Source organism: Mauremys mutica, chromosome 3 (assembly GCF_020497125.1).
Source record: "Mauremys mutica isolate MM-2020 ecotype Southern chromosome 3, ASM2049712v1, whole genome shotgun sequence".
In the NCBI taxonomy this organism is placed as follows: domain Eukaryota; kingdom Metazoa; phylum Chordata; order Testudines; family Geoemydidae; genus Mauremys; species Mauremys mutica.
In genome coordinates this window covers 144,917,531-144,932,437 of record NC_059074.1, presented here as the reverse complement: position 1 = coordinate 144,932,437, position 14,907 = coordinate 144,917,531, and the positions used below count along the sequence as shown (strand labels likewise).

At 41.8% G+C, this 14,907-nt stretch overlaps 1 protein-coding gene across 3 annotated transcripts in view; it reads left to right on the top strand.

The window, feature by feature from the left end:
• The window catches only part of STRN (striatin), a 105,029-nt gene that overhangs the window by 23,270 nt on the left and 66,852 nt on the right, over nt 1–14,907 (top strand). For all 3 annotated transcript variants that reach the window (XM_045010048.1, XM_045010049.1, XM_045010050.1), the window contains exon 2: nt 1,830–1,933. In XM_045010048.1, coding sequence (XP_044865983.1) covers nt 1,830–1,933 — 104 coding nt within the window. The remainder of the gene's footprint in view (nt 1–1,829; nt 1,934–14,907) is intronic.

Sequence of the window (14,907 nt, the reverse complement as noted above, 5' to 3'; positions counted from 1 at the left end):
TTGTGCTAGCCTCCATCCTAGAAGTCTATTTCCCTCCTTACTCAGGTGAAGTCCATCCCGAGAGAACAGTCCTCTGTCCATGAATGCTTCCCAGTGGCCATACATCCCAAAGCCCTCCTTATAGCACCACTGCCTGAGCCATCTGTTGATCACCATAATCTTGTCACACCTTTGTTGCCCTTCTCTAGGAACAGGCAGAATCCCACTGAAGATCACCTGAGCCTCCATTTCCTTAAGCATCTTCCCCAGCCTGGCATAGTCTCCCTTGATACGTTCCAGCGAGAATCTAGCTGTATCATTTTGTTCCCACATGAAGGACAATCAGCGGATTCTTTTCTGCTCCCATTAGGATCCTTTTCAGCCTCAGGGCCACATCCCATATCTTAGTACCTGCCAGACAGCACACCCTTCTGTTCTTCAGATCAGCTCTAGTTACAGGCCTGTTTGTTCTTCTCAGTAAGAGAAGTTCCATGAGTTGGTTTAGAAAGAGCTCAGGGACCTGGTTTGTACCAGAGATAACTCTTTTGGGCACCAGTTGGCGGCCTTTTTGCATGATTGGTCATGAACATCTTCTATTACAATTTTATACATAAAGGAGATTTTTAAAAGTAGTTAAGTGCTAATTTCCATTCAGAGACAATGGGAATTAGGCACCTAACTGCCATTTGTGTCTTTAAATCTCCCACCTCCCTCCAAAAACCTTTTTTTAGTTCAACTGACATTTCTTATAAACAATGTTTCTGAATAAACTTCATAGTCTATTTTTCCCAACATTTAAATAAAGGCTCAGCCTTTGTTTTCCTTTTCCTTTCATTAACTTTAAAGAAATCCCTTGACCTGCAATATAGATATCTACGAAATATCTAACCTATTTACATACTACTTCAGTTATTATTCAACTCAAGACATTCTCCCCTTACATGTTGTTTGTGTCTTTTTCTGCCTACGTTTTTTTGGATGCTACTTATGTTTTTTATATTTGCTTGAATGCTTAGCCCTCAGACCAAATTTAATTGCTATGTGAGGCAGTTAAATATTACTATATTTCTTTAACTCCCGTTTATTATTTTGGAGTCTTTAATGAGGTCATGGTTTAAAGGGTTTGTCAGTGCAAACTATGGATAGTTTTATAACAGACTTAATAATAATTTACAGAACAAACACAGATCAAAAAGACTGCTCCTGGCCCAAGGAGCTTACAGTCTCAGTATAAGACAAGAGATGGCAGATTATGAGATAATGTTTGTTAGCATGATAGGCACTGGTCTCTGAATAGTAGCAACCTAATATTGTGATGCCTACAAAAGAAACTTAACCAAGGAGATATTTTGAGGAGGGATTTGAAAATGGATAAGATGGTGATTTTGTGGATTTTTACAGAGAATACTTCAGCTGAAGTGCATGAGGCAGCATAGAAGAATGCCCAAAGATGCTTGTTTTGAAAATGTAAAATGGGCAGTGAAGGCTGGCATTATGGGCTAATCGGAGATGAGCACTGGTAGCTTGCTTGTGAATGAGAGATTACAGATATGCTGGGGACTGACTGTGAAGGGTCTTGAAAGTGAAGACGAGCTGCTTATGTTTGAGGCAATAGAGAAGGGGGAGCCAGTGGAGGAATTCAAAGAGGGTTGATATGGTCAAAATGATAGTTTTCAGTGGCCAAACTTCTTTTAAACAGTGTTAAATTGAGTCAGTTGTGAAATGATTCAGAAGGGGTTGGGAGTGGATGGCACCCTTAATATATCTGTCATACAAATATATGTGTGTGTGTGATATATAATTTTTGTGTGTGTGTGAAACTTTTCTAAGTAGAGTTTTGTCTTTTCCAGGCCCAGATTGCCTTTCTTCAAGGGGAAAGGAAGGGACAAGAAAATCTGAAGAAGGATCTAGTGCGGAGAATCAAAATGCTGGAATATGCTCTTAAACAGGAAAGGTACATCACTTTTAAGATACTAGAGAATTTTGTTTAAAAAATCTCTTACTAATATTTGTCTTTTAATATTTGATATCATTTGGCTCATCAGAGGAAAAATATTTTTTTTGTAGATCTGAATCTTGAATTGGTAATTATGAACGTAAAAATTGTTAGACTGAATCAGTCTCTCATATCCAGAATCCTGTATCAGAGGGGTAGCCAGAATCTGCTTATCCAGAATCCTGTCACCAATAGTATCCACTATTCAGATGCTTCAGAAAAAGGTTTTAAAAAACCCTGCATTAGTCAGTCAATTACAGTATAACATCTCTCAGGGCAAGTTTCTTTCCAACTCACAGAAGACATTGTTTTATATCATGAAACAATTTTTTTTCTCTTCCAAAGCTCTTGTTTGTTAATAAACTAAATAAAAATTCTTGTTATCCACATAAATATCTATATTTTAAAATCCTGATAACTCTTTCAAGTTCCATGTGTTCTACACACGTCTATTGCAACATATGGTGTAGCTCACCCAGTGCACTAAATGCCCCAACAACATATGGTTGAAACCAGACAATCACTATGCTCTCAAATGAATTCACATAGAAAAATGATAATGGACAAAAACAGCAAATCACCTGTGGGTGAACACTCTCCACAGAGGTCTGACAGAGGTCCTCATCCTTAAAGAAAATCTGCCTAACACCTTTAAAAGACAAGCCTGGAAGTTTAAATTCATAAGTTGCTAGACACTAAAAATCATGGACTTAATAAAGATACTGGATTTATAACAACCTATAACCCAGTAAACCGCTCTCCCCCAGCTTTTTTTCCTCTCCTTTTCCCCTTTGACTGGAGAGGTGTTAACTGGCCACTTCACCTTGAATGGTCCCTTGAGATGTGTTAACTATTTGTGCTAAACAATCTGATCCTTGAATTTAGCTTTGACACTGAGTACATTTCCCAGATTTGAAGAAATCTTGTGTGAGCTCAAAAGCTTATCTCTCTCACCAACAGAAGTTGGTCTAATAAAAGAGATTACCTCACCCATTTTGTCTCTCAAGGGCTATGTCTACATTAGAGACCTTAAAGTGGTACAGATGCAGCTGCGCCATTGTAAAATATCCCATGTAGCCATCCTATGCCGAAGTCAACATAATTAAATCACCTCCAACAAGCAGCAGTAGCTATGTCGGTAGGAGAGCATCTCTTGCCGACATAGCACTGTCCACACCAGTGCTTCTGTCGGTCAGGGATGTGTTTTTTCACACTCCTGAGTGACATAAGTTTTACTGACAAAAGTGCTAGTGTAAACATAGCCTTAGACCCACGGGAAGGAGACTCTGGAAAAATTCCACCACAATTTCAACAGCTTCCACCCTACCATCAACCTCAGCCTGGACCAATCTACACAGGAGGTCCACTTCCTAGACACCACAGTGCAAATAAGTGATGGTCACATTAACACCACCCTATATCGAAAACCTACCGACTGCTATGCCTACCTTCATGCCTCCAGCTTCCATCACGGGCACACCACACGATCCATTGTCTACAGACAAGCTCTGAGGTACAACCGCATCTGCTCCAACCCCTCAGACAGAGACCAACACCTACAAATTCTTCACCAAGTATTCTCAAAACTACAGTACCTGCACGAGGAAATAAGGAAACACATCAACAGAGCCAGACATGTACCCAGAAGCCTCCTACTGCAAGACATACCCAAGAAAGAAACCAACAGGACTCCACTGGCCATCACATACAGTCCCCAGCTAAAACCCCTCCAACACATCATCAGGGATCTACAGCCCATCCTGGACAATGATCCCTCACTTTCACAGGCCTTGGGTGGCAGGCCAGTCCTCGCCCACAGACAACCTGCCAACCTGAAGCATATTCTCACCAGTAACTGCACACCGCACCATAGTAACTCTAACTCAGGAACCAATCCATGCAACAAACCTCGATGCCAACTCTGCCCACATATCTACACCAGCGACACCATCACAGGACCTAACCAGATCAGCCACACCATCACCGGTTCATTCACCTGCATGTCCACCAATGTAATATACGCCAGTATATGCCAACAATGCCCCTCTGCTATGTACATCGGCCAAACTGGATAGTCCCTACGGAAAAGGATAAATGGACACAAATCAGATATTAGGAATGGCAATATACAAAAACCTGTAGGAGAACACTTCAATCTCCCTGGACACACAGTAGCAAATCTAAAGGTAGTCATCCTGCAGCAAAAAAACTTCAGGACCAGACTTCAAAGAGAAACTGCTGAACTTCAGTTCATCTACAAATTTGGCACCATCAGCTCAGGATTAAACAAAGACTGTGAATAGCTTGCCAACTACAAAAGCAGTTTCTCCTCCCTTGGTTTTCACACCTCAACTGCTAGAAGAGGGCCTCATCCTCCCTGGTTGAACTAACCTCATTATCTCTAGCCTGCTTCTGGCTTGCATATATATATATATACCTGCTCCTGGAAATTTCCACTACATGCATCCGACGAAGTGGGTATTCACCCACGAAAGCTCATGCTCCAATATGTCTGTTAGTCTATAAGGTGCCACAGGACTCTTTGCTGCTTTTATAGTCTTAGAAATGTACTAGGGGCATTTCATCCCTTATGCTTTAGGGCATAAAATGACCACTAAATAGGTTAGGAAAAACCACCACTTTCCCTCCTATGGGCACAGTGTTTCATGTTTATCCATTAATAATTAGTCTTGCACCTTTCTCTGAAGTGTGTGATATTAGACAGTCAGTCAGGATATCAAACTAGATGGTCAACTAATCAGATCTGGCATGACAGTTCCTTTCTTCCTCTGTTTTTAACCATTTTTAAAGCAAATTCAATGTTTCTGAATGGGTTAGGCTGACAGCTATTTATAGCAATCTGTGATAAAACAGCAATCTTCACTTTCAAGAAACAATCTCGTATTTGTTCTGGGAAGGTCTCTAAGCAGAAATTTTGTTTGGTACTTAGAGGCAGGGCAGCATACTGAGCACAAGAAGCCCTGCTGTGTGTCACAACAGTATTTTCCTAAATCAGCTCACAACCTGGGTTAGCCAACATTCAGTGAAGAGCTTATGTTGATTGTTCCCACTGAGCATCTGGGAGTCACAAAAAGGGCAGTCTGCAGGAGAGGAGCAGAACTTTTCTCTTGGCCAATTGTGATGAGGGCAGGGGAAAGCAAGATTGGGGAGAGGAGGAGAAAAAAAATCAGGTAATTAAGAGATAAAGGGAAGATTATGTGGCTCCTGCCCTGCCCTCCAAATTTACCAAATCTTTATCAAGCAAATAACCATACCTATTAGTCATGGCCCAGTGTGTAAAATGATGATCCATACTAGGGCCCATTGGCAACATGTCATGACAAGTGGGAATGGCACTGGTTTCTCAACAATATGCTGCCTCTCAAGTCTCTGTATACGGAGTATTCAGCATATTTTTTCAGTCGCTGAAAATGATTAACTTAATTTCTGATCAATGTCACTGTTCTGTAATTAAGCACTATAAAATCATGCAAGACTCATTACTTATAGTGTAAAAATTTTCCACTATGGAGCAGAGTGTTTTTGGTTCTATTCCCTGGCAAAGAGATTTGGACAACTTTAATACATAATGATTTCTATCAAGGATTCTTTAATACATTATATGCAAAAGTCATTTAAAAAGAAGAGGGATAATCAATAATTAATTTTAATTCTTTCATACATTTGCTGGTTCAAAGCAATTCTGTTGTAATTTTGCTACCATCCAGAAGATTGCAGTGTAAGACTTTTTTGTTCACATTTCAAGGTTATTTTATTACTTTTTTAGTAGTAATGTTGCTCAGTTACCAGTTACTTGTTTAAATTATTATCCCTGGATTTTCAGGAGCTAACTAAAAACATGCTAATCTGGTTTAAGCATATGTCCAACAACTAATAATCTGTCTGTTACTCATTTGCCTTTCCAGAGTATTTTAACCAAACAGAATTCTTAGGCCACTTTTCTAGAAATACTTTTGTTATTTTTTAAAATGGTGTGTCTGGTCAGAGTAAGACTGGCGCCTTCTCCCCTGGCCAGGATATCTCCCAATGCTGTTCCTGGCAGTCTGTCTTGTTTACGTCTATTGGTCTGGCGACTCCTCTTAGTACTTCTACAGTTGTTTGGCAGACACTCTCAGCACAGCTGGATTGGATGCTTCAGGTCTACACACTGAAATATTTCCAAGAAATAGTGGCATTTCTTGATTAGAAATCAAACTGGTTTCTTTCTATGAATTGGTCTGTGAGCAATGAAAGTCTTTGATCCTAGGGCATTTAAATTGAGAGAGTTTAAAAGTTTAAAATTTAACTAAGTTTCTTGTACTCAATTATTGAGATGTTGGGGCAGCCATATTGAATAGCAAATATGGATTACTTGCACAGCAGTTCATGAAGAAGAAAAGAATGAAGCAGAGCAATGAATAAGCTAACGAAGTGAGAAAGCAAAAGCAGTTGTAGTGATCCTCCTTATCTTAGTAACTAAGTAGATCTATTTAGTAACATAGCTTTGCAGTCTAAAAATATCTTCCTTCCAAATGACTTTCAAAGCTGGTTGCAGTTGGAAAATAACTTCTGTGACAAAGTTCCTCCTCTACCTTGGTGGGTCCTGTGTTTATTGGTGGATTTGATCGCCTCAGAGATTCACGTTGTGGGTCAGGAAAGAGCCCAGAGACCTTCCCCTCTCGTAGAAGCCACAGTCCAGGTCAATTACTCATGTATCTGATCAGGAGTTGGGAGGTTTGGGGGGAACCCAGGCCCACCCTCTACTCCAGGTTCCAGCCCAGGGCCCTGTGGACTGCAACTGTCTAGAGTGCCTCCTGGTACAGCTGCGCGACAGCGACAACTCCCTGGGCTACTTCCCCATGGCCTCCTCCAAACACCTTCTTTATCCTCACCACAGGACCTTTCTCCTGGTGTCTGTAATGCTTGTACTCCTCAGTCTTCCAGCAATATGTCTTCACTCTCAGCTCCTAGTGCCTCTTGCTCCCAGCTCCTCACATGCACACTACAAACTGAAGTGAGGTCCTTTTTAACTCAGGTGCCCTGATTAGCCAACCTGTCCTAATTGATTCTAGCAGTTGCTTCTTAATTGGCTCCAGGTGTTCTAATTAGCCTGCCTGCCCTAGTTGGTTCCTGCTTGTTCTGGAACTGCCCGTTACCTTACCCAGGGAAAAGGGATCTACTTAATTAATCTGGGACTAATATCTGCCTTCTAACACTCTCCTGTATCCATCTGGCCTGACCCTGTCATACTTCGGTAACATGTCTGTTCAAGCCAATTATTTTCATATCATTTTACTTTTCAGTCTCTGCATACTGCTGTTCCTACAAATTATTCGTTTCAGAAATTAATGTAGATGTTAATAGTTCAATGACTTACATCTCCTCTAAACCATAATTTTCATGTGAAGATAATGTATATCTTTAAGTTTAATTTTTTATCCTCCAAACTTTAGGGTATTCTTTTTGGGTATTCCATATTGTCATAATGATCATATGGGAAACTAAATTTCTCCATTTATCTGCTGCACAAACACAAGTATAGTTAGCTGCAATGTACAATTCTCCATATATGTTAATATAGCTGGCCTCTAATCTGGAGCAGCCAGTTTTAGTGTTAAAAATGTAGTTCAGTTGGAGCTAGTCAGAGTTGGACTACAATTTGAGGGAATTTAGTGAACATATAACGGGAGAAAGTATTAAAATCCATTGGTGTAGAAGGAGTGCTGGGAAAAGTAAAAGACTAAAGTGCAACAAACTATAGTCCCTCTGAAAATGGAAAATGCAAAGAAGACCAACTGGTCATGGTGGATCAATAAGTATCTACTCAAACTTCTGGGATTGAAAAGAAACTCCACTGGGATTGAAGAAGGGGAGAGGAAACAAAACTAGATAGAAGGAGTTTAACACACAAGATAAAAAGTGAGAGCCATGAAGAAAATGAATTAATTACCTCGATGTGAAAGGAATCAGAAGGATTTTCAAAAGTATATTGGGGTGGGAGGAAAAACCTGCCCAAGTTAGTAGGTCCGTTAATAAATGAAGATGTGAAAGTGAGAATAGGCATTCACATGGCACTGTTGCAGCTGGTGTTGCAAGATATTTACATGCTAGATGCACTAAAGATTCATATGTCCCTTCATGCTTCATCCACCATTCCAGAGGACATGCGTCCAGGCTGATGACACGTTCTGCTCGATAACAATCCAAAGCAGTGCAGACTGATGAATGTTCGTTTTCATCATCTGAGTCAGGTGCCATCAGCAGAAGGTTGATTTTTTTTAAAAAAATTTTTTGGTAGTTCAGGTTCTGTAGTTTCTGCATCAGAGTGTTACTCTTTTAAGACTTCTGAAAGCATGCTCCACACCTCATCCCTCTCATATTTTGGAAGGCACTTCAGATTCTTAAACCTTGGGTCGAGTGCTGTAGCTATCTTTAAAAATCTCAGATTGGTACCTTCTTTGTATTTTGTCAAATCTGCAACGAAAGTGTTCTTAAAATGAACATGTGCTGAGTCATCATACGAGACTACTATAACATGAACTACATGGCAGAATGCCGGTAAAACAGGGCCGAAGATATATAATTCTCCCCCAAGAAGTTCAGTCACAAATCTAATTAACACATTATTTTTTTAACGAGCGTCATCAGTATGGAATCATGTCCTCTGGAATGGCAGCTGAAGCATGAAGGGGCATACGAATATTTAGCATATCTAGCACATAAATACCTTGCAATGCTGGCTACAAAAGTGCCATGTGAACGCCTGTTCTCACTTTCTGGTGACATTGTTTACATTTACAGGAGATAATGTTGCCCACTTCTTATATACAAACTTGTTTGTCTTAGCGATTGGGTGAACAAGAAGTAGGAGTGAGTAGTCTTGTAGGCTCCAAAGTTTTACATTGTTTTGTTTCCGAGTGCATAGAATCATAGACTATTAGGGTTGGAAGAGACCTCAGGAGATCATCTAGTCCAATCCCCTGCTCAAAGCGGGACCAATTCCCAACTAAATCATCCCAGCCAGGGCTTTGTCAAGTCAGGCCTTAAAAACCTCTAAGCATGGATATTCCACCACCACCCTAGGTACCCATTCCAGTGCTTCACCACCCTCCTAGTGAAATAATGTTTCTTAATATCCAACCTAGACCTCCCCCACTGCAACTTGAGACCATTGCTGCTGCTTCTGTCATCCGCCACCACTGAGAAAAGCCTAGCTCCGTCCTCTTTGGATCCCCCTTTGGGTAGTTGAAGGCTGCTATCAAATCCCCCCTCACTCTTCTCTTCTGCAGACTAAATAATTCCAGTTCCTTCAGCCTCTTCTCATAAATCATGTGCCCCAGCCCCATAATAATTTTTGTTGCCCTCTGCTGGACTCTCTCCAATTTGTCCACATTCCTTCTGTACTGTGGGGACCAAAACTGGACACAATACTCCAGGTGTGGCCTCACCAGTACCAAATAGAGGGGAATAATTACTTCCCTCGAACTGCTGGCAATGCTCCTACTAATACAGCCCAATATGCCGTTGGCCTTGTTGACAACAAGGATACACTGCTGACTCATATCCAGCTTCTCGTCCGCTATAATCCCCAGGTCCTTTTCTGCAGAACTGCTGCTTAGCCAGTTGGTCCCCAGCCTGTAGTGGTGCATTGGATTCTTCCTTCGTAAGTGTTGAACTTCATCAGATTTCTTTTGGTCCAATCCTCCAGTTTGTCTAAATCACTCTGGACACTATCCCTACCCTCCAGTGTATCTACCTCTCCCCCCAGCTTAGTGTCATCTGCAAACTTGCTGAAGGTGCAATTCATCCCATCATCCAGATCATTAGTAAAGATTTTGAACAAAACCAGCCCCAAGACCGACCCCTGGGGCACTCCGCTTGATACCGGCTGCCAACTAGACATTGAGCCATTGATCACTACCTGTTGAGCCCAACAATCTAGCCAGATTTCTCTTATATTTCTCCACCTTATAGTCCATTCATCCAGTTCATACTACTTTTTTTTCTTGCTGGCAAGAATACTGTGGGAGACCGTATCAAATCTTTGCTAAAGTCAAGATATATCACATCCACCACTTGCCCCATATACACAGAGCCAGTTCTCATCATAGAAGGCAATCAGGTTGGTCAGGCATGACTTGCCCTTGGTGAATCCATGTTGACTGTTCCTGATCACCTTCCTCTCCTCCAAGTGCTTCATAACTGCTCCAAGTGCAGTTATGTAACAAAAAAAAATAAATAAAAATCTACATTTGTAAGTTGCATTTTCATGATAAAGAGATTGCACTACAATACTTGTCTGAGGTGAATACTATTTGTTTATCATTTTTACAGGGCAAATATTTATAATAAAAAATAATATAAATTGAGCAGTGTACACTTTGTATTCTGTATTGTAATTGAAATCAATATATTTGAAAATGTAGAAGAACATCCAAAATATTTAATAAATTTCACTTGGTATTCTATTGTTTAGCAGTGCGATTAAAATTGCGATTACTCGCAATTAATTTTTTTGTTAATTGCATCAGTTAACTGCAATTAATTGGCAGCCCTAATTAACTTCTTTTAGATCAGTTTATTAGACTTCTGTAAATTGCTTGCCTAATACCACATCAAATGGAATTCTCTTACAGTTTCTCTCTCAATGGGGATTATTGTAGAAAAACTTAAAACTTCTTTTCTGTTCACTCCTTTAACCAGAATAAAGTAGACAAAAATATATCTTTGACTTGCCAAGAAGTGCAGCCGAAAGATTGGACAAATTTTGTCTGGAGCCTAAGGCTTAGTATTTTAAATAGACCCTCTGATCTCTTTTGTCATTGTAAAACAATGTTTGACTTCAGTGATCCATGTATTGACTGTAATCTTATATTCTGTGGAAGAATCTCTCAATATCAGGAATTACTCCTTTTCATGAACATTGTTGAATTCTATTAGTTTGATACATCTGCGCTATTACATTTAAAAATAAATAATAAGAAGAGGGAGGCAATGAAAGGAAGTAAGGAACAAGAATATTCAACCGCCAGGAAATACTAGCCCATTTTAAATTAAGGATGTTAAGCAGGAACACGTGTTATCTTGTAAACTTGGGTCAGAGGAACCTGGGTCAACACTGGACAACTCACTGTTTAGAAGAATTGTGATACTTGCTACAAGTGTGTGCATGGTAAGGGAAAGGGGAACTCCTCCTTTGCCTCTCATGGAGCTTCCCTCCTGAGACACTGTTCTGCCTTATCAGTCACCATCTGATTTTAGCGTAATGTGAGTAGATGAGTGGATTTGCTAGCTGATGCTTGCATCATGTGAAGTATAGGAATTTGCCTCTATGTGAGGAAGCATGGTCTGGTGTTTTGAAGTACAGGACTCAGAATAATGAGATCTGAATTTTGCCATTGTGACAAAGTTCCTCCTCTACCTTGGTGGGTCCTGCGCTTATTGGCAGATTTGCTTGCCTCACAGATTCACCCTGTAGGTTGGGAAACAGCCCAGAGACTTTCCAGGTCAATTCCTCCTATGTTTGATCAGGAGTTGGGAGGTTTGGGGGGAACCCGGGCCCGCCCTCTACTCCGGGTTCCAGCCTAGGGCCCTGTGGACTGCAGCTGTCTAGAGTGCCTCCTGGTTCAGTTGCACAACATTACAACTCCCTGGGCTACTTCCCCATGGCCTCCTCCCAACACCTTCCACCTGATATCTGATAATGGTTGTACTTCTCAGTCCTCCAGCAGTATGCCTACTCACTTTCAGCTTCTTGCTCCCAGTTCCTCGCACACACTTCTTCTCCTCTGGCTCCCTTTGGTCTGACTGGAGTGAGCCCTTTTATAGCAACAGAGGGGCCTTAATTAGAGTCAGGTGCTTAACAGCCTCACCTGACTCTTAGCAGGTTAATTGGAGTCAGGTGTTCTCATTAGCCTGGAGCAGCCCCTGCTCTGGTCACTCAGGGAACAGAAAACAGTATATCTCCCTTCTACTACTCTGCTGTTCCCAACTGACCTGGGTCTATCACACCATATAGTTGTTGTGTGTCATTTAACCTCTCTGCTTCAGTTTAGTACAATTTTTTAAGTAGGAAATTTATCTACCACATGTTGTATGAAGTTTCATACATTTATCATAGAACTGGAGGGGACCTCGAGAGGTCGTCTAGTCCAGTCTCCTGCACTTACAGCAGGACTAAGTATTATCTAAACCATTCCTCGCAGGTATTTGTCTAACCTGCTCTTAAAAATCTCCAGTGATGGAGATTCCACAACCTCCCTAGGCAATTTATTCCAGTTCTTAACCACCCTGACAGGAAGTTTTTCCCCTAGTGTCCAACCTAAACCTCTCTTGCTGCAATTTATGCCAATTGCTTCTTGGCCTATCCTCAGAGGTTAACAAAAAAAATTCTTCCTCCTCCTTGTAACAACCTTTTACATATTTGAAAACTATTATCATGTCCCCTTTCAATCTTCTCTTTTCCATACTAAACAAACCCAATTTTTTTCAATCTTCCCTCATAGGTCATGTTTTCTAGACCTTTAATCATTTTTGTCGCTCTTCTCTGGACTCTCTCCAATTTGTCCACATCCTTCCTGCAATGTGGCAACCAGAACTGGACACAATACTCCAGCTGAGGCCTAATTAGTGCAAAGTAGAGCAGAAGAATTACTTCTTGTGTCTTACTTGCAACACTCCTGCTAATACATCCCAGAAGGATGTTTGTTTTTTTTGCAACAGCATTACACTGTTGACTTGTATTTAGCTTGTGGTCCACTGTGACCCGTTGTATGTGTGCCACTAATTATTCCTTCCTAAGTGGTGTACTTTGCATTTGTCCTTATTAAATTTCATCTTATTTGCTTTAGACCATTTCTCCAGTTTGTCCAGAGGTAATGTCATGTAATGCAATATCATATTTTTTCTGTAAACCTATATCCATGTGTACTACTTTTGCTACTCATTACTACTTTGTCAATGCCTGAATCCCTGGATACTGATTCTGCAAAAGCAAGACTTCCAACCACTGGTTTTTGGAACCTTATTTTGCGACACAATCTGTCGTATCACATGGTACACTCTCTACTGATTGTCCCCGTAGGACTTCAATATGCTGAACATTTTTCTTAAAGTTCTCCATAGCTGCACAAACTAGCTCATGACCCAGTGAGCAAGTTTAGCAGTGGTGTTTCCAGGGTTCTCAAACTTCATTGTACTGCGACCCCCTTTTGACAACAAAAATTACTACATGACCCCAGGAGGTGCAGCCAGAGCCTGAGCCCTGCTGTGGTGCCACTCCAGACGGGGGGAACCAAAGCCGAAGCCCTGCCATCCAGGGCTGAAACTGAAGCCTGAGCCCCGCTGCCAGGGCTGAAGCACTTGGGCTTTGGCCCTATGCGGTGGGGCTTGGGCTTCGACCCTAGGCCCCAGCAAGTCTAACGCCAGCCCTGGTGACCCCATTAAAATGAGGTTGTGACAGACTTTGGGGTCCCAACCCACAGTTTGAAAACGGCTGATAGACCACTGACTGCTACAGGTATTTAAGACCTTATCATAGAACCCTATTCAAGGCTTATCTCATCACAGTGTTAAAAATACTTTGGGGAGAAAGTGAAGTAGTGGGGAGAATACAACTAGGTAAAGTTGATTGAGCCCAAATGTGTGTTAACCGTGGAGGAATGAGAATTGTAAGATGATGATTCTAAGGTGACATATGAGTATGTCTATGTTAGGAGCACCTTACCACTATAGGAATTAGGGTATATTACACTGGCAAAGTGCTTGTAGTGTGGATGCAGCTATACTGGCAAAGCTGTTCCCCCCATGAGAGAGAGAGAAGTTATATTGGTAAAAGCACAGTTTTGCCAATATAACTGTATGTACGCTACAGACTTCTGATGGCACAGCTGGAATTGCACTTCTTCATACCGCTGACCGACATGACATAATGCCAGCAGCAATCTGTAGTGTAGACATAGCCATAGAGAATAAAAGATATTTGGCAGTTGAGTGATAGTGAGAGAAAATGGGGAAAACACCAAAGCAGCTCCATCTTAGAAGAAGCACATGTCCATGAAAAATAAAAACATTCTCTGTAAGTGTGTGTGTGTGTGTATGTATGTATGTATGTGTGTGTGTGTATATATATATATATATATATAATGAGAATGTTTTTCTTATATCTATATATAAAATGTTCTGTTCCTTTTGCTATGTATTGGTATTTCTGATTATGTAATTATTCACTTACTAATACATTCCAGTATCTTAAAGCACTAGAGAGAGAGATGTGGGGAGAAAAATAGGAACATAGCTTCCTTTTAGTCAGGGGTGAAAGTGAGCCGGTACAGGCCAGTACCCTGAACCTGCACCAGCCCATACTCAGCCACAGCAGCGCTTTAATGTCCTTGCCCCTTGAGCCACCGACAGGGGGTGGGAAGCGATGTTAAAGCTCTGCCGCAGCAGCGTTTTAAGGACGGTCCTTTGCTGCAGCGGCGCTTTAAGCATCCTCAAAGCACTGCCGCGGCAAAGGACTGTCCCTAAAGCGCTGCCTCAGCAGTGTTTTAATGATGCTGCTCCTTCCCCGCCCCCCATCGACGGCCCTGCCAGTAGGGTCTGCCGACAGGGGAGGCAAAAGGGGCAGGAACATTAAAGCACTGCTGTGGCAGTGCTTTAATGATGGTCCTTTGCCACGGCAGCGCTTTAACGTTCCTTTGTGCGCCCACCCTCCGCCCCCCGATCGGTGGGGGGTGCAGCAATGTTAAAGCACTGCCACGGCAAAGGGCCCTGCAGCACTTTAATGTCGCTGCCCCATTGCCCCCTCACCCCCCTGCTGCCTCCGACAGGCAGGGGGTGAAGGGAGCAGTTGCCCTGGGGCCGACGATCTAAAAGGGCCCAGGGCTCCGGACACCACTGCTGCTGGTGCAGCTGTGGCATCCAGAGTCCCGGGC